At 39.7% G+C, this 26,398-nt stretch overlaps 1 protein-coding gene across 1 annotated transcript in view; it reads left to right on the top strand.

Annotated features, from left to right (window-relative positions):
* The first annotated feature begins 11,714 nt into the window (after window positions 1–11,714).
* LOC122653636 (vacuolar protein sorting-associated protein 24 homolog 1-like) overlaps window positions 11,715–26,398 on the top strand; it is a 37,471-nt gene continuing 22,787 nt past the window's right edge. The window contains exons 1-3 of the mRNA XM_043847541.1: window positions 11,715–11,906; window positions 12,128–12,204; window positions 14,163–14,265. Coding sequence (XP_043703476.1) covers window positions 11,795–11,906; window positions 12,128–12,204; window positions 14,163–14,265 — 292 coding nt within the window. The 5' untranslated portion in view covers window positions 11,715–11,794. The remainder of the gene's footprint in view (window positions 11,907–12,127; window positions 12,205–14,162; window positions 14,266–26,398) is intronic.

Below are 26,398 nucleotides of genomic sequence, written 5' to 3'. Positions count from 1 at the left end.
GAGAGTATGCTCCATGTAGACCATGTAATGTGATGTATGTAATGTGGATGCATGTTTTAGCATAATCCACGCAAGATGAACCCATTAAATCTATAAACCAACAACACTCCATGCAAGAAACCCTAGTTTTTCATGTTTTTCCCAAATAGGGTTTCATAGAATATACATTAGCATTGGTTGCTGTAAACCACAAGGAGAAGCCCTAACGGACTTTCAAATCTGAGAAAAGGATGGTAAGAACTGATCAGACTGACTCTGATACCATATAACAACACAAGAACCAGGAGAACAGCACCTACGATACCAAGAAAGAAGAAGAAAAAGTTACACATCAGAAATAAGAAAGACAACAACAACAACAACATAGCCTTATCCCAACTAAATGGGGTCGGCTACATGGATCCGTTCAAAAATAAAGGAAAGAGAAACTTAAAAGAAATTGGATAAGAAAAGTAAGTAATGAAAAATGAAAGATGAAAGTAAGAGGAAAGAGGATAGCCCTGGAATTCAGGAAAATCTCAGCTACATGGTGTCGATAATGTGGAACCTTGCCATCCAATAGGCTCTATCTGAGGTCATACTTGGTACAAGACCCAGACTATGCATGTCATTCTTCACAACCTCACCTATGGTCATTTTAGGCCTGCCCCTAGCTCTTTTAGCTCCTTCAATCGGCATCAGATCACTTCTCCTTACTGGGGCATCCCCAGGCCTCCTTGTACATGGCCAAACCACCTCAGACGACACTCTCGGAGCTTGTTGCTGATCGGGGCAACTCCCACATCCACTCTAATACGTTCGTTCCTCACTTTATCCTTCGTAGTTTTGCCGCACATCCATCTTAACATCCTCATCTCTGCAACACATAGCTTCGTCATATGACACTTCTTAACGGCCCAATATTCCGCCCTATACATCATAGCCGATCAGACCACAGTCCTGTAGAACTTTCCTTTAAGCTTTAAAGTAATGTGTCGGTCACATAGAACTCCTGTCACACTTTTCCACTTCATCCATCCAACTTTAATTCTTTATGAGACATCATCATCTATGCCGCCTTCTTTGTGCGTGATAGACCCCAGATATCTGAAATAGTCACTTGGTGATATCTCTCGCTCCTTAATTTTCACCACATCATCATCCATCATAGTGTGACTAAAGTTACACATCAGATATTCCATCTTTGATCTACTAATCTTAAAGCCTCTTGTTTCCAAGGTCGATCTCCACAACTCTAACTTAGCGTTAATCCCTGTTTTTGTTTCATCCACCAAAATGATATCATCGGTGAAGAGCATACACCACGGTCGATTTAGCTATACTATTTAACAAAGGTCGATTCCAAATACGGAGCTGGATAATATTCGACCATTGACAGCCATGGAGGATTCCAATCTCCAAAGAGATCAGGATGTTTCTTCTTGTATTGAACTCTAGTGACAGTTAGCATTAGTTAATTACAACTTCTCCTTGAATGGTTAGAGTGCTTTTCAACCCCCTTGTAAACAAAGTAGAACAGAATAAAAATGTAGGTTGCAGCCTTGAGGTCAGTTTCCAATTCATCTGTCTGGTTGTAGTGTGCCACAAGCACACTTAAAAGTAATATAGGAGTGGCTCAGATGGGTGATATGTTGAGATGGTAAGGAGTGGTATGGTGCAGATTAGAAGAATTTGAGGAACAAAGGGTAGATCGAAGATGACCTAGGGAGAAGTGCTAAGAAATGATCTGGATGGCTCTGCCTAATAAAAGGTATGATTTATAGTTCAATGGCGAAACATAAATTGTGTAGTCAACGCCACAAGCCATTATGTTCATGTTGTTTTGTAGCCCCCCGGGCATGGTTTTACAGGATCTCTCAATTTCTTATCCAGTATGGCTTTAATGTGTCTCAGATTGACCCGTCCCTCTTTGTTCTTCATCAGGGGTCCATCACAACCTATGTTTTGGTTTATATTGACAACATATTAGTGACCAGTAGCAGCTCATCTCATATATCAACACTCCTTGAACACCTCTCTCGTGAGTTCTCCATCAAGGATCATGGTCCTCTCCATTACTTCTTGGGTATTAAGACGATGGCTTATCCTAAGGCTCTTTTGCTATCTCAACAATGGTACATTAATGATCCTCTTCAAAAGTCAAGAACGACTGATTGCAAAACAATGCTTACTCCTATTGCCACCACCTCGATGAGCACTGACCCAAGGGCTGCTCCCTTCCATGATGCCACCCTATACCACTCTACAGTAGGGGCTTTGCAATATGTGACCCTCACACGGCCTAACATTGCCTTTGCGGTCAATCATGCCTACCAGTTCATGCACACCCCTACTGATGAACATTGGTTGCTTGTTAAGCGCATATTGAGGTATCTCAAGCACACCAAGTCTTATGGCCTTCTCATTGACAACAAATCCACATTACAATTACAGGCATATTCTGATGCTGACTGGGCCGGTGACTCCCTTGATCGTCAATCCACTGGGGGCTATGCCATCTTCATAGGTTCTAACCCTATTTCTTGGTCAACACAAAAGCAATGAAATGTTGCACGGTCCTCTACAGAAGCCGAATACAAGGCTATTGCAGACACTGCAACCGAATTAAACTGGCTAACAGCTCTATTTAAAGAGCTTGACATACCTATCCATCAACTGCCCTTGTGGTGTGACAATATTGGTTCCACTTACCTCTCCGCAAACCCAGTGTTCCATGCGAGAACAAAGCACAACGAGATTGACTACCATTTCGTTCGTGAAAAGGTTGCTCGACGTGAGATCTCCGTCCAATTTATTAGCACAACTAATCAACTAGTTGATATATTCAAAAAGAGTCTGTCGTCCAAGCGTTTTCAGTTTCTCAGTAACAAGCTCAAGATCCGACTTGTCGAATCCTAAGCTTGAGGGGGTGTATTAGCCACATCAGCAGGTCCTAGCTTCTCACAAGTCAAGAGGACGGCCACCAACTCCATCAACTAAGACCAAAAGGTGATGGCGGTGGACAATTGGAACAACATTTTCAAATCAAAATAAATTCAAGAAGAGAAAAAGAGAGAGTGAGTCAACAACAAGAATTATACACATAATGCTAAAGAAGAATTATGATCCTATTTTGGATTTCTCTCTTTATGCATATTAACCCATCATCGCCACATTTAATCCTTAAGAGCTGAATGCCTTCTATTTGAATATATTCCTGCTCTAGTAAGTCTTTGGCACGCCTATCGTTCACCTCCATCTCGGTTGTGTCAGTTGTTTGAAGGGAAGTGATGTGAGTGGTGTGTTGGACTGACGAGGGCATTTGGGCCAAACCGGATGCAAAACTTTGCATCCACAAGATCCTTCCAACTGATGAGACGACGTCCTTGGGTGGTTCTTTCAATCCAATGTTGCGAACTACGAACTTGTTGTCCATATATAGTGAAATAATCAAAATCAATATCCCTCTTCTCTTTTGGGGGGATTGAATTCCTCGCGAGAACGAGAATGCAAGCAATACTTTGGGGAATTAAACTTGTTTCATTGATATGCAGGGCAATTAATATCATTACCCTACACTTAGCCTATATTTACTAAAACTACCCTACCTTAAACTTCTTTTCTGATACTCCCCTGCTTGTAATCTTTTACATCTCCTTCTACCCTCATGTTTTTAAATAGGATAAATATCATCCTCCTCCCCTCTAAGTATCCATAATGTCAAGCCCCTCCCCCAAGGTTTGAATAATGATAATGCCCTCCCCTATTTTGAAAGAATCTACCAACCGTACCCTAAGTGGCTAACGATGTTAAAATAGCAGTTCAAAAGACGATATACCCTTATGTATGTGATATTCCAATAATACCCCCAAATAACAAGTGAGTAAATTTAAAGAGAACTTCCAAAGTTCTCCTTCTTCTTCCTTCGTTCCAACACTCCAGCGATAACCAGAGGAGAAAAGTAAAGCAAATTCCAATAGGAAACCTGAAATGGATGGCAAATTTGTGTGCATTTATTCAACTTGGGTAATGTATAATCTCAAAAAGAAACATGTTTGACATTGTTTGAACAATAGAATGATATATTCTATTAAAGAGAGTCCTTCGCTTTTGAAAAAATATGAGGATAGTTCATATATAGTGGGCCATAAGATTGAGATTGGCTACCAAACTTGACATGTCCCCCATCTACCAACTATAGCCAAAATGTGGAGCAACAAATAGCTAGCATACAGAAAACGATTTCCACACATGGTTGTAGGAATCCTACTTCTTGTAGGTTTTGACAAAATCAATTAATTCATAGAAAATTTCAATTGATTTTGTCATAACCTACAAGAGATATGTGCAATCAAATAGATACATCACTTTGGCTCCTCTAGTGATTCTTCTATTTTCCTTTGATTTGTTGTCCTCATTTCTATCAAGGTGAAGAAGAAAGCAAAATATTTAAGAAGGTGCCAGCAAGTTCTGTCAAAAAGGTCTATGATTAGGAATCAAGTCCTGCCTTCGTCTAAAATACTTATAAAGAAACAAAAATATTACTTAATGGGGTTTTCTTATTGATAACACTCAATGCGTCAAATAATTTGTAATCTTATTTATTTATTTATTTGTCTTTTTATATGATACATAATATTTTTTCAATGCCGGTAATAGTGTCATTTCACATGTATGCTCAAAAAATATTCAGGACAATGACACCTTTTGATAATGACATAATTATTTCATTTTCAAATTATTTGAAAACCCATTTATACTCCTACCTTAAAAACCTTTTTGAAATAAGACAAGAGGAAATTAAAAGAATGTTCCAACTTCCAAGTTTTTTACAAATACCCCCCCTAAAAATGCCCATTTATTCAATGTCCCCTACAATTTTCTAATTGCAAATTCCCCCTATTTTCAAAACAGTGTAGCACTTTGGTCCAATCCGTTAGTCTGAGATGTTAGAGGTTAGTTTAAGGTACTCTAATGACCAAAATGCCCTTATGATAAAAACCAACCAAAATTAAAAATAAAGTGATCAAATTGCCCTCATCTTCCCCAAATCATTTAGGGTTTGAAACTGAAAATCAAAAAAACCTTAGATCTATCCCAAAAACACCACCTTGTGCAATCTCAAAGAGATCGTTACTGGAAATTTTATTACTGGAACTCTCATAGAAAAAGCTAACACAACAACAGTAAAAGAGAAAAGCCCCACAAACAAAAACATGAAAGACCATAAACAAAGGTTCTCCTCAATCATGAAACAATCGAATAAAAAATCCGAACGAGAATTAGAATAAATTCCTGATAATCCAATTGATTCTTAGCTTTTAACATACCCGAACGCAAGCGAAATTAAATATTTTGAATTTCAATCCTCAACAATGAAATGGGTTTGAAGTACTAGAGAAGGAATCTTCAGAGAACTGGGAAATTTTTTGGGGGAAAACGGAAAACTGAATGTTTCAAAGTTTGTAAGATAATCAAAAAACAGCAATAGACAAAATTGGGGAAGATGGGCTTTTATGCTCCATGATTTATTTGTTTTCTATTTAAATTTTGTAGAGCCAAGGCTCCTCACGATTTATTGAATTGGGGACCAATTTGAGATATTTATAGTTACCCAGTTCAGTTTTCGTCCTACTGTAGAAGGGTTAGCTGGGAATTGTTTTTCTATCACTAGATTACTTGAATGATCCATTAATGGGTTATCCCTCTTGTGTAGTCTGCATCATGGGCTGATTTTGATTTCTTAAAGATCTGTTAATGGGTTATCTTTTCCGTGGATTGTGATAAGAAGATAATACCAAGAGAATTGATGATGAGAAGATGCAATTGCATTGATGTGTGTATTGAGTATATTCTGAAGATTACATATATACAAAGCTATAGAGAACCTACTAAAAGTGTTACAATGTACAAAGCTGTATTAGAGGATAGATACAAAGAAATAGAAAAAGAAGGTGCGGTCAATCTTTGCAAATTGATTTGAAGACGTGTAACATGCTAAGACTCCCCCTCATTTTGGAGCGTGCAGGTTATGGACGCCTAACTTGGACAATAGAAGACGATATGGTCGCGGCCAAGAACTTTCGTGAATAAGTCAGTCAATTGAGTTGTGGAGGAGATCTTCATGGGTTGTATAAGGCCTTGTTGGAACTTTTCACGAACCAGGTGGCAATCAATTTCTATATGTTTTGTGCGCTCATGGAAGATGAAGTTGGCCGCAATATGGAGAGCTGCTTGGTTGTCACAATATAATGGAACTGATGCCGTTGTAGGCAAACCAAGATCACGGAGAAGAGAAGTTAGCCAAGTGATTTCACAAGTAGCCACTTCCATAGCACAATACTCGGCCTTTGCTGAAGAGCGTGATATGGTGTGTTGCTTTTTGATTTTCCAAGAGATAAGGCTGTTGCCCAGAAGAATGCAATACCCAGTGGTGGAGCGGCGAGTCATGGGGCAACTGGCCCAATCAGGGTTGCAGTAGGTGCGTAATGCAAGGGTGGAAGTAGAGGAGAAATGGAGACCCTGCCCAATAGTAGCTTTAAGGTAACGAAGAAGCCGATGGGCGGCATCAAGATGGGGCTGCCGGGGTTGATGCATGAACTGGCTCAAGATGTTGACAGCATGAGCAATGTCAGGGCAGGTGACGGTCAAACAAATTAAGCGACCGACTAACCGCCGATAAGAAGATGGATCCGGGAGGATGGTGCCATGTTCATTATCAAGTTTCAAATTTTGCTCCATAGGGGTATCTGCAGGGTGGGTACTTAGGAGACCTCAATCCTTTCAAAATGTCAAGAGTATATTTTCGTTGATTGAGAAAAACCCTAGTTGCAAAACGAGCAACCTTAATGCCAAGAAAGTATTTGAGGGTGCCAAGATCCTTAATGTGAAATTGATCATGCAACATAGCCTTGACATCGTCAATCAAACTAATATCAGAACCAGTGATAACCAAATCATCAACATAAAGAACGATAAAAACGGATGCCGTGCCACGATGTAGATAAAACAAAGAGTGGTCACATTCAGAGTGGCGAAATCCAAAGGTGCATAAAGCCGTGGAAAACTTAGAGTACCACTGGCATGAAGCATGCTTGAGCCCATATAGCGACTTGTGGAGTCGACAAACCAAATTCTCCCCCTTACGCCGATAACCCGGAGGCGGGTGCATATAAACCTCTTCATCGAGGTTGCCTTGAAGAAAGGCATTATTGACATCCATTTGTTGCAGAGACCAGCCACAAATAGTAGCAATGGCCAAAAGAACGCAGACAATGACTAATTTGGCTACTGGCGCAAATGTATCATGAAAATCAACCCCTTCCATTTGGGTGTAGCCCTTAGCTACCAGACATGCCTTATAGCGCTCAACACTTCAACAGTGCCATCTGAATTTCTCTTAATTTTGTAAACCCACTTAGAGCCAATAGCCTTCTTGCTAGATGGTAATGGAACAAGGAACCAAGTCTCATTACGAGTCAGGGCCTCAATTTCTGCGTTCATTGCATCACGCCATGGTTGGTGCCTCATGGCCTCAGTAAAGATAGAAGGTTCTGTAACTGGACAAGGAGGTGAGAAATGCCAAATGTTGAGGCGTAAATTTATTATAATTCAGAAAAGCAGAGAGGGAATAAGGTGTACCTGAACCATTAGTCGTCGAAGATTGTTGAGACAAGGTAAGTGAATACTCGTAATCTTGCAAATAGCGAGGAGGTTGAAGAGTGCATTGGGTCCGTTCAAGGTGGGGAACAAGTGGGATGGGAACAGGGTCGGGTGTGGGTGAAACAATGTCGGGTAAGTCAGGGGCGGGTAAGTCATGGCCGGGTAAATGAAGGTCGGGTGGGGTAGCATTGGGTGGGGTCATGGGAAGGGGAAGGACGAGTGAGCCTGGAATGGAGTGAGATTGAAGAGAAAAAGGGAAGATATGTTCATGAAAAGAAACATCACGAGAAACATATAGACGTTTAGAAATAAGATCAGATATACGGTAGCCTTTCTGGCTGTGTGAGTAACCCATAAAAACACCTGAAATTGCTCGCTTATCAAATTTATGTTGAATAGAATTATGTTTTCCAAAACATAAACACCCAAAAACCTGTAGATGGGAAAGGGAAGGAGGTTTCCCATGTAAAAGCTCAAAAGGGGTTTTGTTATGGAGAACCCGGGTGGGTAGTTGGTTGATTAAATATGTAGCTGTGAGAATACATTCTCCCCAAAAATCAGTGGGTAAATGAGATTAAAAATGTAATGCCCAGGCAATATCAAGCAAATGGTGGTGTTTGCGTTCCACCACCCCATTTTGTTGAGGGGTGGAAACGTAACTGGATTGATGAACAACACCCTTTGAGGCTAAATATGAAATGGTAGGTTGATTAAAAAATTCAGTCCCATTATCGGATCTAATACATCTAATGTGAGATTGAAATTAAGTTTCAACCATGGCAAAAAAAATGTAAAATAAGAGCATTCACATCAGATTTAGAAGACATGAGATAGACCCAAGTACTGCGAGAATAATCATCTACCACAGTAAGAAAAAAAGAGCACCAGATAAAGATGTTGTCCGATAGGGACCCCACATGTCCAAGTGTATTAATTCAAAACAAGAAGAGGTAGTAATTGTGCTTAAAGAGAAAGGCAACGAAACCTGTTTAGCCAAAGGACAAATGGTGCATGTGCACTTATTGGAAAAGGTAATATTAGAATCTAGATTTTTTAATGGGGCAGTGGAGGTGGAACCAGGGTGGCCCAAGCGCCAATGCTAGAGGTCAAAGTGAGCACCCGGGGATGTAGCCGAAACAAAAGGTGAAGGTGGGACCAATTCGAGGAAGTAGAGTCCTCCATGCCGCTTACCCGTCGCAATAATCCTCTTCGATTGTTGGTCCTGGATAACACAAGAAGCATTAGAAAAAAATACCGAACAATGGGAAGAGGTTATACGTTTAGCAATAGAGAGTAAGTTAAAACGAAAGGCAGGAACATGGAGGACATGATCGAGAACAAAACCAGGGAATAAAGAAATACTATCAGTATGTGTAACAAGAACAATGGAACAGTTAGGCAATTTGATAGGATGAGAATTGGAAGCAATATGCAAAGTGTAAAATAAGGATTTATCAAAAGCAATGTGATCAGTAGCCCCAGAATCCAAGATCCAGGTACTAACCGAATTGAAACAAAAATGTTTACCAGCAAGATTGATCAAGTGATGGTTACCAGATGGGATAAGGCTAAGGAACAGGTGAATCTGATCTGCTGTGAGAGAAGGGGCGGCAACAGCAGCAGCAATGTGGCGTGGAATAGACCCAGTGGTTGACGAAGCAGATGCATTCTCAGTACCCATGGAGGAAGAACCAGAATCGATGCAAGAGACCTAGACTGATGATACCATGATAAGAAGATAATACCAAGAGAATTAATGATGAGAAGTTGCAATTGAATGGATGTGTGTATTGAGTATATTCTGAAGACTACATATACACAAAGCTATAGAGAACCTACTAAAAGTGTTACAATGTACAAAGCTGTAATAAAGGATAGATACAAAAAACATAGAAAAAGAAGGTGCGATCAATCTTTGGAAATTGATTTGAAAACGTGTAACATGCTAAGAGATTGCATTATGTTGCTGATGCATTTTGATTTCTTAATGGTTTTTATTCTCTTTCTTTTTACCCATTTCCACTCACACACAGACACTGCTTGGTTGAGGTAGTAGCTGTAGCATCAATGGTGTTGGTATTGTGTGTATTCAAACTTCAAAGAGACTACTAGACTTCTATAAAACGATTGAACGTCCACTGTTTTTCTTGATTTTACAGCAAAAAGGAAAAGGAAAGAGGGTCGGTGAGGTTGAAGTATTGAAGACGGGAAGTTTAAAAAAATCCCAAATCAAAGAAACCCTACTCTACTTGAGTTTGGCATACCAGATCCCTTGGATCTTCACGTCCTTGGGAGTCTTTACAAAAGATGGTTTTTTGGATAGAGTTTAGGGTTTTTTTGATTTTTAGTTTCAGACCTAAAAGATTTATGGATGGAGGGCAATTTGGTCATTTTATTTTTTAATTTTAGTTGGTTTTATCGTAAGGGCATTTTGATAATTAGATTCCTTGAAACTAGCCTCCAACGTCCCAGATTAATGGATTGAACTAAAATGTTACATTGTTTTGAAAATAGGGGGAATTTACAATTAAAAAAATTGTAAGGGGCATTTGAACAAATGGACATTTTCAAAGAGGTATTTATAAAAAACCCTAATTTAACGTTGTTTAAGAAAAGAGTGACTAGTAGCACGGAAAATTATCACCTTCAGTTTGCTGGCCGGCCCACCTAGTCCCCAGTTCCTCTAATAGGGGAATGGTGGACCTCACCCGAGTAGGGTGTTTGGGCGTGTATAGAGAGGTCATTTCAGCCCCCCTTTGTTAGAGGAACTGGGAACTAGGCCGGTCAGCAAACTAGAGGCGATAGGAACGTTAAAAGATTTTTATCTGGATTTTCAGGTCTGAAACTGTAGATCTGGGTTTTCAAATTTTTTTTTATAATTTGCCCTCCTTCGTTTTTCACCGAGGGTTTCAGCGGGTGGAGTTGGGAGGACAAATAGGGGATGGAGAGAGAAAGAGAGGGGAAAACATGTTTGGGGCGAGGATTGTGTGGGAATTACGATAGCAGCAGGGGGGAAGAAGGCGCGGAGTAAAAGGGCAATTGGGGGGACCAAATGAGGCTTTGTCTTTCCTTTTGCGGCATTGGCTGCTGCAGTCTTAAATCTGAAAAAAAATTCATGCTTCAACAGAACTCGGTGAAACAACATCAATAGCCCTTTAAGGCTTCGATCAATAATGGCAGAGGTTGAAGGATCCCTTAATTTCACCCTCATTTGTCCCCTCTCTCATTTTTCTCATCCTTGATTCTCTCTCTTTAGAAGAGATCAGCTCTCTTTTTTATTTTTTATTTTTTAAGAAAGCTGAATATTTGAAGAGGGAGATGAAGAAAATATAGAGCAGACTTGAAACTACAGTTTCAGATCTGAAAAAAAAACGAAAATTTTGCCCAACAGAGTTGAGAAATCGAAAAAAATGGGGAAACTTGAGATTGGGCTTTAGCTTGAGCACCCCAGCAATTCCCCATATCAACAACCTTTCCCCTCTGAAAGGGAAGAAAGGGAGAGAGCTACTACAAAAGCAGAGAGATAGAGAGAACAGAAATTGCAGGGAGAGCCGCGGAGGTAGGAGGACAGAAGTGGGCGGTGGTGCTCAGTGAAAAAGAGAAGTGAACGGGTTTACCCAATAGCAGGTTACATTGTTTCACACCATCAACGGTTAAGATTAAAGGTAAAATGTTCCACGGTTGAGATTTAACCGTTGAATATAACGGTGCGTTTGTACGACGCGTTGCGACTTTTTTCCCCTTGAGAAAAAGTATCGGTTTAGTTCCAAAATTTAAATAAAAAATGAGTACCTTTTTTAAGAAAAAGATGAAAACTTTAAACTAATATTCTCTTTTTTGCTTTTGGTAGCAGAAAAACAAATATTGTCAATGGAAGAAAATTGGCCTCGTAACAAATAGATTTCCATTAGTACTCTAATTTTAATTCTAGAAAGAACGAGTGAAAGAAATCCTATGGTGTATTATTGTATTATTCTGAACTCATCGATTCAATTCGATTAATTTTTACAGGTCGTTTTGATCTCTCCTACACTTAAAAGGGAAGAAGCTTTGTTTCTAAACAATCTCATCGGAATTGGGACATCTTCATCATCAGCATAATCATCTTCATTCTTTTCAGTTGTTGGAGTTTCGTTTTTGATACCTTTACGAAATGGACAAAATGAAAAATCTGCTGAAACCCAAACCAAATCCACAACAGCAATTAAGAGATTGGCAGAGACGTCTCAGGCAAGAGTGCCGCAACATCGAACGCCAAATCCGAGGTTAGTTTCTCTTCGGGCCCATCCTCTCATTTCTTTCTCTTTCCCCAATTCCATTTAATTAAGTTCTTCGTTACATGAATCCGTATCTAACTTATGGCTTCCCCCGCTTCCATGATTCTTACTAAGTTATATTGTCTTAAAAATTTTTGTGAACTGTTGTTCGATTTATTTATTGTCCCTTTTGAGTTCGTAACTTAACTTCTATCTCCCACTCCCCCTAGATGTGCAGAAAGAACAGAAAAATGTAGAGAAATCGATTAGAGAAGCTGCCAAGAGAAACGACATGGTCTCTGCAAAGGTAGGATCTGAATAATGCAACTGTGAATTTTCATGATATATACCCTCCATTTTATTTTGTTTTTTAATTTTAGCTCCATTTATTTTTGTTTGAAAGTAAAATAGCTGGAAGTAAAATTATTCATTAAAAAGAAGTTATCTCATGAAGTTTTTTAGGCATGAAATAATGGGTCCTGCTATAGAACTGTACATCCATATATTTATTTTCTGTAATGAAAATTTAGATTCTATTTACTTCTGACCATTTTACATCGTAAGTCCAAACAAATGGAGCCTTTTATATCATTTTTTTTTTTTTTGGCGGGGGGGTTGAATTAACTAGTCTTCGAAATCTTTACATCATTATTTATTTTTTTATTATTATTTTGTTTTTAGGGGGAATTTTAATCTCGGTAGATGTGATTATAGTGAGGATCAACACTTCGTGATTTAGAATCAAAGAATACAAAATAGAACACTAGAAATTAAATTTTGGATGCTAGGATCAAACTGAAATTTCATAATAGAAGTAAATGACTTGTGATCTCCCTTGGTCCTAAACTTATGAAATTTCGAGGGGTTCAACCCCTTGTAAGTGTGAGCCAGCTTAATCTACATATGGTTGCAAACTATCTACTTCAGGGAAGGATGGACCATCACCAGTTGCTGGGGCTTACAGATGCCCTCATCTCATAGTGAAAATGACCTGACAATGGCTTTTTGTTGAATATCTCGACCTGTTATCATCACTTATCATTTAGAACCAGAAAATGCCATTGTGGAGGCTAATAGTGTCTGAGAGAAAAAAATGGGACTAAAAAAGAAGGGAGAAACCAGTGTGTCTATGTGTCAATTTGTTGATAGAGTGGTTTTCAAAGGGAGCAAATTGGACTGTCTTCAGTCCTGGTTTGATTCCCTTCCAGCCGCAATTGAAGCCTTGGCTGCTTTTCTTTGAGAAACACACTAGTGTTGATGGTAGTAACAAGAAAAGGGTTACTTTCCCTACTTCAGATAGTTTAGGGACCACCTAGGTTTCCTACTATCACGTCTAACAACATTTCATGTTCTAATATACAAGTCCTGCAAAAAGTATTTCCTTCTGGTGGTAATTGTGCTCACAGTAAAGAAGACCAGTCACTTGTGCAGTTGTAGGCTCCGCAAGTAGGAGCTGCAATGGTTGGCCAGTGTCAAGCTTTTAGGGGCTTGATTTTTATGGAATCCATTTCCCAAGATAACATCAAAATATAGAAGTCAACAGAAGCCATTCATACAGTAAGTCAGTAATGAATCCTAGCTGGAAGAGAAACCATCCCTGCTATGGTAACAAAATCTTTTCAAGCTAAAGCCTCAATCAGTTTAATATTTGGAAAATTAGAGCAGATTCTTGGGGAAACACAAGGATTGTGTTGGAACACCAGTCTATTTCTCTCCTTCCGTAAACCCCATGCCACTGCATGTGGAAGTAAATTGTATAAAGTATTCCTTTTCTTTTTAGGGGGATTTGGTGCAGGTCTGCTGGAACCACCCCTTGGTATACGGTATACCAGCGCCCCTGTTAGGGCTTGCCCCACCCTTTCCTTTTTTTTATAAGGAGTGTGAGTCTATTCCAAGTTCCAACTCTGCATTATCAAAATAAAAGAAAGGAAATTGTTGCAAAAACTCAAACCTTTGAACAATTCTAGACCATTTGGAAAATGGAAACTGTGCAATACAAGTGGGCCATACGATTGACTTAGATCTTAAATTTGAACTTCACCGACATATGGTGTCTTGTTCTTGTTCAACCATTTGGATTTGTGTGGCATGCCTTATGGCAGGATTGGGGTTCAGGAACTCTGTTCTTCCCATCAATGCTGTTGGAGCTGGGTCCATTTTGCTTCATCATTATTTTATTATCATTTTATAATGTTCCTATTGCAATTCAATAATGAATACTTTCTGTATGACTTTCTTCTAGATTGTCTTATTTTGTAATGTTAGGCACTCGCTAAGGAGATTGTGAGATCAAAAAGAGCTGTAAACCGACTTCATGAGAACAAGGCACAACTTAATTCAATCTCAATGCATCTCGGAGAAAGTGTTGGTATGAAAATTTAAACTTTGAAACTTATATTTTTACTCATGCAGACTCTGGTTGATTTGAATATGTTAACATCAATAAGAATTGGTATCTTAAACTTTTTTTTCCAGATCAGAACATTGCACTATTTTATGTACATTGATTTGGCATTCTTGGAGAATCAATCTTTATTAACATCAAAGGTCCTAGTTTGTCTAAGTTTTTTTTCTTCTTGGGAGGGTTGGGGGTGACCTATTGTGTATTGTCTTTATAAGAAGTTGTGTCAAAGTCTTTTCTAGTCGAAGGGTAACTATGCATTTTTTGAAAATGGAAGATGCTTACTTTGCCATTGCTTTTCCAACAAAAGCAATGATATTGTTTTCCTGAAATATGGGGGATATATAATCTTTTGAAGAACTTCAATCTTAGGCTGAACAGAAACTGTTAGTCATCGAAGTACCAGATCAAACATGGCAAATTGGGGCATTGCAAAGTTTATGGCATACCCAGTTTGAATAGTTTGTTCATGAAAAGAAAGTAGAAAAAGGTAATGGAACACATGAACTGCAAGTAGAAGCATTAGAGATGATGCTCCATTTTCTGTGATGATCGACTGGATATCTAAAGATTATATCATTAGTATGGTATATTAATTGATCTTTGAATTACTCTAAATTGATGGTTCACCATTTTGCATTCAGTCAAAGAGATTGAATATCAGCTCATTCTGTTTGATATGTGGTCCATTATTTGTACTTTTCACACTTAAGATATTTCTCAGTAATTGAACCTGTGATTGATCTATCAACAACCTAGATACAGATTACTAGAGGTGCATAAATAATTTGTCCTTTTTTTTTTTTTTTTTTCATTTTTGGTTTTTAGTATGGAAAAGTGTACTCAAATGCTGAAATCACTGGTTGAAAAATGTGTTTAGCTATCAGAAGAGCTACATGAAAAAAGGGCTAATTTGCTGTTCTCAGTGTCAGAACCACGGCAATCTCAATAAATAAAGAAGTAATGAACCAACAGAACTCCAAAAGAGTGACATTTCATCTCTTTAATTTTATGCACCCAAGACCTTGTTCCTTCATACAGGGCTAATAAGCCTGGAGTTTTCACAGGTAAGAATGACAATGCATTTGGGTTTGGGGTGGGTGTCAACTACACGGAACCCAGCCTATTAAATTCGGATATACCCTAGCCTATCCCAATCCACCAAGCATACAACGAAATTATCTATTTCATTAGGTAACCAGGGAGGTTCCTAGGGTTTTTCCATGTTGAAAACTAGGAATATTTTAGTCTTATATTTTGGGTTCTTGGGGTTTTCTGTTATTTTACATCAGTTCTGTCCTTAGTTTGTAAGGTTGTAATAAGTAAGGGGTTAGGGGTAATTTCATATATCCCTGACTACCTTACTCTCTATTTTGTCTAAAGTAATTATATATTGAGAAATTGCCTGCGTGAAGGTATTCTAATTTACCTATCTCAGGCTGCTCTCCTTCTCTCTTGCGGCAACTTCTTCTCCCTCTCTTCTTCTTCGTTCTTCTTTCTTCCTTCACCCCTGATGTGATTAGTTTAATTCTGATTTGCAACATGGTATCAGAGCTATACTAATCAATCAAGGGTTCTTCAATCCCTTTCTTCTGGTTTTCTCCTTCGGTTTCCAATTTTTTTTTTTTTGGTGTGCAGCCACCGATTGCTGTTCTGGTTTGCTATGGATTAAAGCCTCCTTATTAATGAATGAGGACTGTTTTTGATCTCTCTCGATGGAGTTTGGTTGCTGATGGGAAGACAACCTTGAAGAATCGATCAGATATTGTTCTTGCTAAATATTTTTTTCTCTCGATGGTGTGATGGTTCCTATTATCACTGGGTGCTAATGGGGTGTGGTTCCTATGCCAATCTGGTTCTCAATGATCTTCTTTAAGGTGGTTTTCATGCTGGTTTGAAGATTCTCTCAACTTTTCTCTCTGTTATTCATGTTGGAGAAATAGATCTCAACTGGTTTTTTGCTCTTCATATTGATTTTGGTTTTTTTTTTTTGTGAGAATCGATGGTTGCTGCTGGCTGTGTGACTGTGGAGGATTCTTCTACTGTGTTTGCCACTCTTCTGATCTAGTGACCTCCTTCTGTTGTTCTTCGAGGATCTGCTCTCTTGGTTATGTTCTTCCCCAATTCTGTTTAGTTATTTACTGCACTTGCTGGCTTGCTCTGTGTGGTTATTGTTTGACTTCTGCTGCAACCTTCATTGCTCCTGAATTGGTATTTGTTGCTGCTGTCCATATTATTTGTGTGGTTGGTGTTCACCTACTGCTGGATCATCATTCCTTTTTTTTTTTTGCGCCTGATTTGTTATTGTTGCTGCTGGTTCCTGCTGCTGTCCATCTTATTTGTGTGTTATGGGTGACTCTAAGTCTACTACTACTACCTCTGCTGTTCAACCTTCTTCTGATAATGTGAATGTGACAATTACCTCCATCAAGCTCAAGGGGAGCTCGAATTATTTGTTATGGGCATAGGCTGTGAAAGTGTATATCATGGCCAAGGACAAGCTTCAATATATTACATCTGATCCACCTTTATCCAGTGACAGCTAGTACAGTGAATGGCAAAAGAAGAATGCCATCTCTCTCATCTGGTTATGGAATAGCATGGAACAAGATATAGCCGCCAACATTATGTTTCACACTACAGCCAAAGGTGTTTGGGATGATCTGCAAGATACTTATTCTCAGGAGAAAAGTATGAACCGTGTATACGATTTGTATAAAAAACTGTTCCAGCTCCAGCAATCTTCTGAGTCTCTTCAAGAGTACTATTATTGTTGAGGAGTTGAATGTATTTCAGCCTCTTACTACTGATATTGACAAGTTAAAAGCCCAGCGTAATGAGTTCTTTGTCTCCAAATTTCTGGCTGGGTTAAATTTTGATCTGAAGGCTGTGAAGGGCCATTTATTGGCTGGTGAGACAGTCCCTACATTGGCTGATACCGTCTCTTGTCTCCAGTGTATTGCTGCTCCTGCTAAGGCTGATTCCTCCCCCAAAGATAACTCTGCTTTTACTGCTGGTCGTGGTCGTGGAAGAGGCAGTGGCACAGGGGGAGGTCGTGGTGGTGGTGGTCTGTTAGGTGATCGCTCTAATCGACGGTGCACTCATTGTGGTAAAGCTGGTCATACTGTTGACTATTGTTGGGATAAGCATGTCAAACCCGATTGGGCAACCCAATCAGCCAATCATGCAGTATCTGATGGGAATGCTGATATTGTGACCATTGGTGAATCTCGATCGGGTTCCACTACAGGTGGCAGTTCATCTAGCACACCTCATCGTGATGAGCTTTCTCAGATATTACGGAGGTTACAAACTCTTGAGGCATCCAGTAGCACATCTTCCATACCTTCCTCTTCCGCTGCTACCCTTGCTCATGCAGGTACATTTGCCTTCTTCTCCACTACTTCTCCCTGGATTATTGACTCTGGGGCTTCTGCTCATATGACTAGTGAGTCTACCTTGTTTACATCCTTTTCGAATAACTCGGATTCTTCATCTGTCATATTAGCAAATGGATCTGTTGCTCCTGTTACTGGATCTGGTACAGTCACTCCCACCTCTTCCATTAGTCTTTCCTCTGTGTTGCATGTTCCTCAGTTTTCATTGAGTCTTTTTGCTGTTAGTCAGCTTACTAAAGCTTTACTCTGTTCTGTGACATTTTTTCTTACTCATTGTGTTTTTCAGGATCTTCACACGAGGGAGACGATTAGTGGAGGGCATGAAAAGGATGGGCTGTACTATCTTACTTGTGGTGCTGCTACTTCCTCCGTTGCTGCTGCGTCTGTTGGTGGGGTGACTCCCTTCCAATGGCATTGTCGTTTGGGTAATTTATCTTTAGCTAGGTTACAGTTATTATTTCCGTCTTTTAAGTCTGTGTCTAGGATAGAGTGAAGCCTGCGAGTTGGGAAAACACCACTGTGTGTCTTTCCCTTCTCGATCTGTGGCTCGTAGTTTGTCTTTATTTTCTTTAGTCCATTCGGACATTTGGGGTCCCTGTCGTGTCAAGAATAAACGTGGTTTTATGTATTTTGTCACATTCGTGGACGATCATTCTCGTCTTACCTAGTTGTATCTCTTGAAGGATTGTCTTGAGTTTTTGTCTGTATTCTAAGAATTTTATAATGAAATAAAAACTCAGTTTGGTGTGTCTATTAAAGTTTTTCATTCTGATAATGCTTTTGAATATGTACAAAATGAAATTTCTGATTTTTGTGTTGCCTGTGGCATGATTCATCAGACTAGTTGTTCCTACACTCCACAACAAAATGGAGTGGCTGAACGCAAAAATAGGCATCTTCTTGAGGTAGCTCGTGTTATCATGTTCCATATGCATGTCCCAAAGCTTTTTTGGTGTGAAAGTGTGTTGATTGCTTGTTATTTAATTAATCGCATGCCCTCTTCTATTCTTGCCAGCAGGTCCCCTTTCTCCATTTTTTTTCCGGGCACTCTCGCTTTCGCTTTACCCCCTCGTGTTTTTGGATGTGTGTGCTTTGTGCATCACTTACATGTCTCCACTAACAAGTTTGCTCCTAGGTCTACCAAGTGTATTTTCCTAGGTTATTCTCGTACCCAGAAAGGGTACAAGTATTATGACCCTGTCTCTTCCAGATATTTTGTGAGTGCTGATGTCACCTTCTTTTATGGGAGTTCTTACTTTCTCAGTCTTCGTTGTCCTCTGAGGACCAGTGGCATCGTGTTGTGCCACCTCCTATTCCTACCTTAGCACCGTTTTCCCCTCCTTTGCAGGTGAATCAGCGTCGGGACAAGACAGCATCCCTGCGTGAGATTCCTACTATTCTAGTGGTTTCACCCCCTCCACTTGCGTCCTCCTTTGGTGAAGCTCCGTCTACTTCCTTTTCTGATAACTTACCAGTTGCTTTGCAGAAAGGTACACGTTCCTGTACACAAAAGTCTAATGTTGTGTACCCCATTGACAAGTTTGTTTCCTTATCTCATCTGCCGCCTTTGGTCCATAATTTTGCCTTGTCATTATCTGCTTCTATTGTGCCTAAAAGTCACACTGAGGCCCTTCGTCTTCCTGGCTGAAAGGATGCCATAGATGCTGAAATGGATGCCCTTTTGACCCGTAATACCTGGACTCTTGTTGATTTACCACTTGGTAAGGACTTTGTCAAGTGTCGCTGGGTTTACACTATTAAGTATCTTCTTGATGGTTCTGTTGAGCGGCTCAAAGCCCGTCTGGTTGCTAAGGGATATACCCAGACTTATAGAGTTGATTATTTTGAGACGTTCTCTCCTGTTGCCCGGCTGAATTCGGTGCGTTTACTTATTTCCTTGGCAGTGAATTTTGATTGGCCATTATATTAGCTTGACATTAAAAATGCCTTTTTGTATGGTGACTTGCAAGAGGAAGTTTATATGGAGCAACCTCCAGGGTATGTTGCTCAGGGGGACGATCATACACTGGTTTGTAAGCTACGGAAGGCTATCTATGGTCTCAAACAATCGCCCAGAGCGTGGTTTGATAAATTCAGTGCTACGGTGTTGTCTTGTGGCTATTCACAGTGTTATTCTGACCACTCGATGTTTGTCCGCCACCGAGATGGTAAGGTGGTTGTCTTGGTCGTCTATGTAGACGGTATTATTATTTCTGGTGATGATGAGGTTGGTATTGCAGAGGTAAAAACATATTTACAGCAGCATTTTCAGACCAAGGAGCAAGGTGATCTTCACTATTTTTTGGGCATTGAAGTTGTGAGGAGTAGGAAAGGTGTCAGTTTATCTCAAAGGAAATATGTATTGGACCTTTTGTCTAACACTGGCATGCTTGCTTCCAAGCCAGTGGATGTTCCTATGGATCCTCATCAGAAGTTTGGCGTAGATGATGGTGATCTCCTTAAAGATGTGCACCAGTATAGAAGTTTGGTTGGGAAGCTAATCTATCTTACAGTTACCAGACCAGACATTTCCTTTGTAGTGGGTGTCCTTAGTCAGTTTATGCAGTCTCCTCGGAAGGCTCATTGGGATGGAGTTGTTTGTGTTCGTCGCTATTTGAAGGGTGCTCCTGGTAAAGGGTTGATTTATCGTCCTCATAGGCATATGGATCTTGTTGCTTTTTCAAATGCTGACTGGGCTGGTTTGGCCAGTGATCGTCGCTCGACTACAGGGTATTGTACTTTTTTTGGGGGTAATTTGGTTACGTAGCGTAGTAAGAAACAGACTACAATTGCCAGGTCGAGTGCTGAAGCGGAATACAGCGCTATGGCTCATACTACTGCAGAGTTGATGTAGCTCAGGTCTCTTCTTCTTGAGATGGGTTTATCTGTGTCGGTGCCTATGAAGATGTATTGTGATAACCAGGCAACCATATACATTGCGAGCAATCCGGTCTATCATGAATGGACCAAACATATTGATGTGGACTATCACTTTGTTCGAGATGCTGTGTTAAAAAAACTTGTTGAGACCCCATTTGTTTCATCCTCGAATCAACTAGCAGATATGTTCACCAAGTCACTTTTTGCTCCTAGTTTTCGCACCTGTTGTAACAAGCTGAGCATGGGAGACCTCTATGCTCCAGCTTGAGGGGGAGTGTTGAAAACTAGGGGTATTTTGGTCTTATATTCTGGGTTCTTGGGGTTTTCTGTTATTTTACATCAGTTTTGTCCTTAGTTTGTAAGGTTGTAATAAGTAAGGGGTTAGGGGTAATTTCATATATCCCTAACTACCTTACTCTCTATTTTGTCTAAAGTAATTATATATTGAGAGACTGCCTGCGTTCAGAGACCTGAATAACGCATTCCCTAAGGTAGCTTGCTTACTCTGCCGATCATGGAAATCATGATAGACAATACCTACGGATATGAACAGATGTCTTTCATGGATGGCTTGTCTGGGTATAACTAAATCCAAATGGATCCAGACGACGAAAGGCACACGTCCTTTAGAACTCCATTCGGTACGTACTGCTATACGGTGATGCCATTCGGTCTCAAAAATGCTGGTGCCACCTACCAACGGGCTATGATGCAAATATTTCGAGATCAACAATGCTTTCAGCTTATCGTCTGGCTTCCCGGTGGTTCCCAGTCACTGCCTCCCATACCTTCCCGAATAGCAACTCGTTATTCCTTCCACAATCCATCTCGAAGCTCGAATGAAACTCTTGTTCTGGGTTTTGGCCACTCAGCAATGAACATATACACATGCGGGATTCTAATTTACCTAGCGCAGGCTGCTCTCCTTCTCTCGCTCTTCTTCTTCTTTCTTCTGTCTTCCTTCACCCCTGATGTGATTAGCTTAATTCTGATTTGCAACACATACCAATCACCAAAACCTAATTGTGACCCTGTAAAGCTAGTAGGGTTGGCAAGCGGGTTGGGTAGGATCGGGTAATGGCTTTACCCTATATATTCGTGGTTTTAATAAAATTTGCACCTATTTTTGTTACAAAATGGTGGAAGTTTTATCAACATATATTATGAAACCTAATAAAGAACCACAAAATAAAAGGGCATACCCAGTGCATGAGGCTCCCGCCACTACGGGGTCTGGGGAGGGTCATAATGTATGCAGCCTAACCCCCGCTTCGCCTAGTTGATTTGGGGAATGTGGATAGGGCTTTTGAGTTTAGATCAGGGGTTTTGGCTAGTTGCTTTTGGCCTTTGGGTTTAGGTGTACGATTAAGAATGGGCCTGGGTAATTGGCCTAGGTTTCTAATATCATAGACATATTAATATAAATAATGTAAATATGGAATTCCTTACTTACCCTTAATTGGGCAGGTAAATGGGTAGGGTAGAACCCCCTTACTCTTAGGCTGCCCATTTATTATTTGTTTATTTATTTGTTTGCCTTGACGGATTACACACGAATAAAAGAGGTGTCTCACATGATAAAAACACCCTGAAGCCTGAAGGGTTACCCTCCCTGTTTATTTGACCGGAATAAAATCTTCCCCCTTATCCTCCAAAGGAGGGTCAGGTACGGCAGGTAACTGGTAAAACGTGTAAAATTTGCAGCATTATGTAAGGATTGTACCAGACCTTAATAAATAGGGACAGGACAAAGTGGGTCTTGTGTATTACCAATCCCATTATTATTCCTACTCATAGGAACCGCAATTGTGTCTGCAGTCTACCCTGATACTGTGAGGTTTAATTGAGCCTTGATGTCAGAAATTTAGGGCGTATGAGATGTGCTGTGAATTGCATTAAGTGCAATGGCGAAACAGGATCTGTGTTTCACCAAATCTAAATAGTTTCGAAAGGATCAACTCAAGTTTGGTATCTATATTTTCCTTATTGCTCCCCAGATATTGAGGAACCTATTCAAGTACATTTTCTTCTAGATTTCTACTTTTGAGGTGAAAGTTATTTTAGATACTCTTACGATAAAATATGGCTTTAGTAGATATGTTTTGGGAACCTGGCTTCTTGCCTAAATTTCATGCACCTTCATACAAGACAACCTTTTGTTTTCTTAAATTTCTAACTTGTCATAGAGATACCAGTATTATGATGATGCAGCTCTGTTGCCAAAATGGTACTATGTTGAAGCTTAGATGCCAAACAGTATGTGAAACCTGGTAGAAATGAATGATTCTGAGTATGGAAGAGGATATAAAGTATAGAGCACATGTGTGAGAGCAAGAGAGAGTAGGTTGTTAGGGGTGAATGGTGACAAGGTTAATCCAAATTTTGGATTGCAATGCTAGAAGAGAAATTTGTTGCATTAAGGGGTCTACCTGGACAACTTAAGTTGGGGGGAGCAAACTGGGGAAACTAATACGTAATTACTAAGAACAGTTATGGCCGAACAGATAAACATGATTGCTTGTACATTTTAATAGATCAGAAGATTTCAGATACAAAAGGTAATAAGAAAGGTCCAGAAAACGGGGGCAAAATATGACATTATAAGAGAAAATTATCTCATGAATCTGTGGCCTAAAACCTTAGAAACTTGAGTCAAGTTCTCTAAGGGATCAGACCAATCAGGTAAACATCGAGGATGATAGACACACTGATTTCTTTGCTTGATATTAGGTTGCTATTTACTGTTTTCAGAACTTGAGTATGGAACTATAAGGTAACAGCAGCGAATTCCCAGACCAGATTTGGAAGGATATACTAATAGAACTTCAGGAACAGAGCTAGGAAGCAAACCGATCACAAAGCTGGCTGGTATGATCCTAAGAAACAGAGTATTGCTAGTATGGACTTAAGAGCCATAAAACTTGTTGAAGTACTGTTCACGTGAACAGTGATTTGGTTTTTGTGTTTAGGATTATAAACTCCTAGTTCTAATTTGAGTTATGAGTCCTAGTTTTACTTTGAATTATTAGTCTTAGTTTTATTGTTATTTTCCTATTGTAACTTGGAATCCTATCATGATTAGGAATTCCTAATCTAGGAGTTCCTCTTTCCATTGTAATTTTAGATTATAGATACAAGCCTTATGAGGGAGACAGTCACATCTGACAGTTCTCTTCTCGGTTCTGGTATTCTTCAAGTGTGTTTTGCTACATGGTATCAAAGCACAACCATTAGGTTGTCTACTTGTCTGTGATCTGTGACACTGGTTTGAGAGTCTTCTAAATAATCAATTTTCTTTAAAGGGTGCAGCACCCTATGCTGCATATTCCAAGAATTACACCCTAGATGAAGTTTTCAAGAGAAAACTAGGGTTCTACTGCTACTACATACCTGAAGCAAAGGATTGACTGGAGTTTTTAGTTTGTATTACCTACTCGAAGATATCTTCTGTCTTCTTTGAGTTCTACTACGTGCGATTGTGCTGCTGCTTACAAATCACTTCTGGAGTTTTGCTGCTGCTTGCAATCCAAAGTGAAGCCCTTTTTTGTCTGTAGTTCTGTTTCACAGTGAAGCCTTTTATTTACTCCAATCGATCCATCACATCTATTTTCAGGTACAGAATTTTACAGACATATTTACATCCTATCTCTGCCGATAGGATTTTCTCTGCAACTCTTAGGTTTTCAAATCTTACTGTTGCTGATTGACTACTGCTATTATTGGGTTTCTTTCAACCCTTATTCTTCTGGTTCTTATTTCTGCTGCAATTCCCTGCTGCCACCTTGGGTTTACATACCCTATTTCTGCCGATTGGTTACTGCTACTGCTTTTGGGTTATCAAACCCTAATCTGGTTCTAAGTGAGACCCACTTGTTATTGCTACTACTATTGTCGATTGGTTGCTGCTACTGTTACTACTTGGACTTGATAAATTACATCTATGGCTGATCCTAAACCACCAACAGATAATGTTCTAGTACAGATTACCACTATTAAACTCTTAGGAGTTTCAAATTATTTATTATGGACCTAGGTAGTTCAAGCTTACATACATGCCAAGGGCAAACTGAAATACATTACAGATGATCGACCTGATCGTGATCCTAACGATCCTACCACATTCACAATTCATGAGGAGTGGATGCGTGAAAACTCTATTGTCAAGACATGGTTATGGAACAGTGTTGAGCCTGCTATTGCCTCCAATGTTATGTTTCACTCCCTTGCTAAGGATGTTTGGAATGACTTACGTGAAAGCTTCTCTCAAGAAAGGAACATCTCCTGTATGTATGATCTCTATGAGAAATTATTTAACTTTCAACAAAGGGATAAAACCTTAAATGAGTATTTTGCCAGTTATAAGGGCATGGTTTAAGAACTACAGATACATCAGCCTTTGACCACTAATCTTGATCAGTTAATGCAACAAAGAGCTGAGTTCCATGTTGCGAAGTTTCTTGCTGGACTACACCCTGACTACCAGTCTGTGAAGAGTCAACTACTCATTGGAGAGAAGATTCCTTCTCTCAATGAAGTTTTTTCTCGTATTAACTGTCTAACTAATCCGTCCAAACCTGATAGTACTCCCAAAGACAACTCAACCTTTGTTGCCAATCGTGGACGGGGCCGTGGTTGTGGCCAATTTAGAGGCCATGGCCATGGATCTAATGGACAAGGTACAGGTACTCAATATGTTGACAAATCTGCCCGCCAGTGCACTTATTGTGGAAAGCCTAATCATATTGTTGACACTTGTTGGGCAAAGCATGGAAAACCTGATTGGGCGAATGAACTAGCCAATACTACCACCACTGACACTACTACTAAGAAACCTAACAGTGACATGAAGCAGAGTTCATCAACTTTATCTTCTGTGTCTCGTGAGGATTACAACCAACTAGTCAAACGCCTCCAACAACTTGAAGCTACATCTGCCTCTTCCTCTACTGCCACTGTAGCCTATAAAGGTAATGCTGTATTTTTCCCTTCAACTTCTTGGCTTATTGATTCAGGTGCTTCATGTCACATGATTGGTAAGTCAAGCTTTTTTTCTTCCATAAATTCCGTTCAAACCTCCTTCAATGTTATTCTTGCTGATGGATCCTCTACTAAGATAATTGGTCATGGAACTATTTCTCCAACATCATCCATGACTTTCTCTCCTGTTCTTCATGTTCCTAAATTACCCTTAAACCTTGTTTCTGTTAGTCAGCTTACTAAATCCTTTAATTGTTCTATAACCTTTTATCCTTCTTATTGTGTTTTTCAGGACCTTCAGACAAGGAAGAAAATTGGTGGAGGGCTTGAGCACGATGGACTATATTACTTAGATGGCACCGGACCTTCCACTGCTGCTACATCTACTACCATACCATCTCCTATGCAATGGCATCTATGCCTTGGTCACCCATCCTTACCTAAACTTCAATTAATGGTCCCTAGTTGCAAGTCCACATCTCACCTTGAATGTGAGGCTTGTGAACTAGGCAAACATCATCGGTCGTCTTTTCCTGCCCGTACTTTACCTAGAAGTTCTTCATTGTTCTCTTTAGTTCATTCTGATATTTGGAGTCTGTGTCGTGTTCGTAATAGGTTAGGATTTTCTTACTTTGTTAGTTTTGTGGACGATTATTCTCGCTCTACTTGGGTTTATTTGTTAAAGAACCGGACTCAATTTCTTACTGTATTTAAAATTTTTTATCAAGAAATAAAAACTCAATTTATCAAATCTATTCAAATTTTTTCGTCCAGATAATGCTTTGGAGTACACCCAATCTGCGATTTCTGATTTTTGCCTCATCCATGGTATTATTCACCAAACT

Source organism: Telopea speciosissima, chromosome 3 (assembly GCF_018873765.1).
Source record: "Telopea speciosissima isolate NSW1024214 ecotype Mountain lineage chromosome 3, Tspe_v1, whole genome shotgun sequence".
Taxonomy (NCBI): Eukaryota; Viridiplantae; Streptophyta; class Magnoliopsida; order Proteales; family Proteaceae; genus Telopea; species Telopea speciosissima.
The sequence above is the reverse complement of the archived record's forward strand: the minus strand, read 5'-3'. Positions and strand labels throughout refer to the sequence as shown.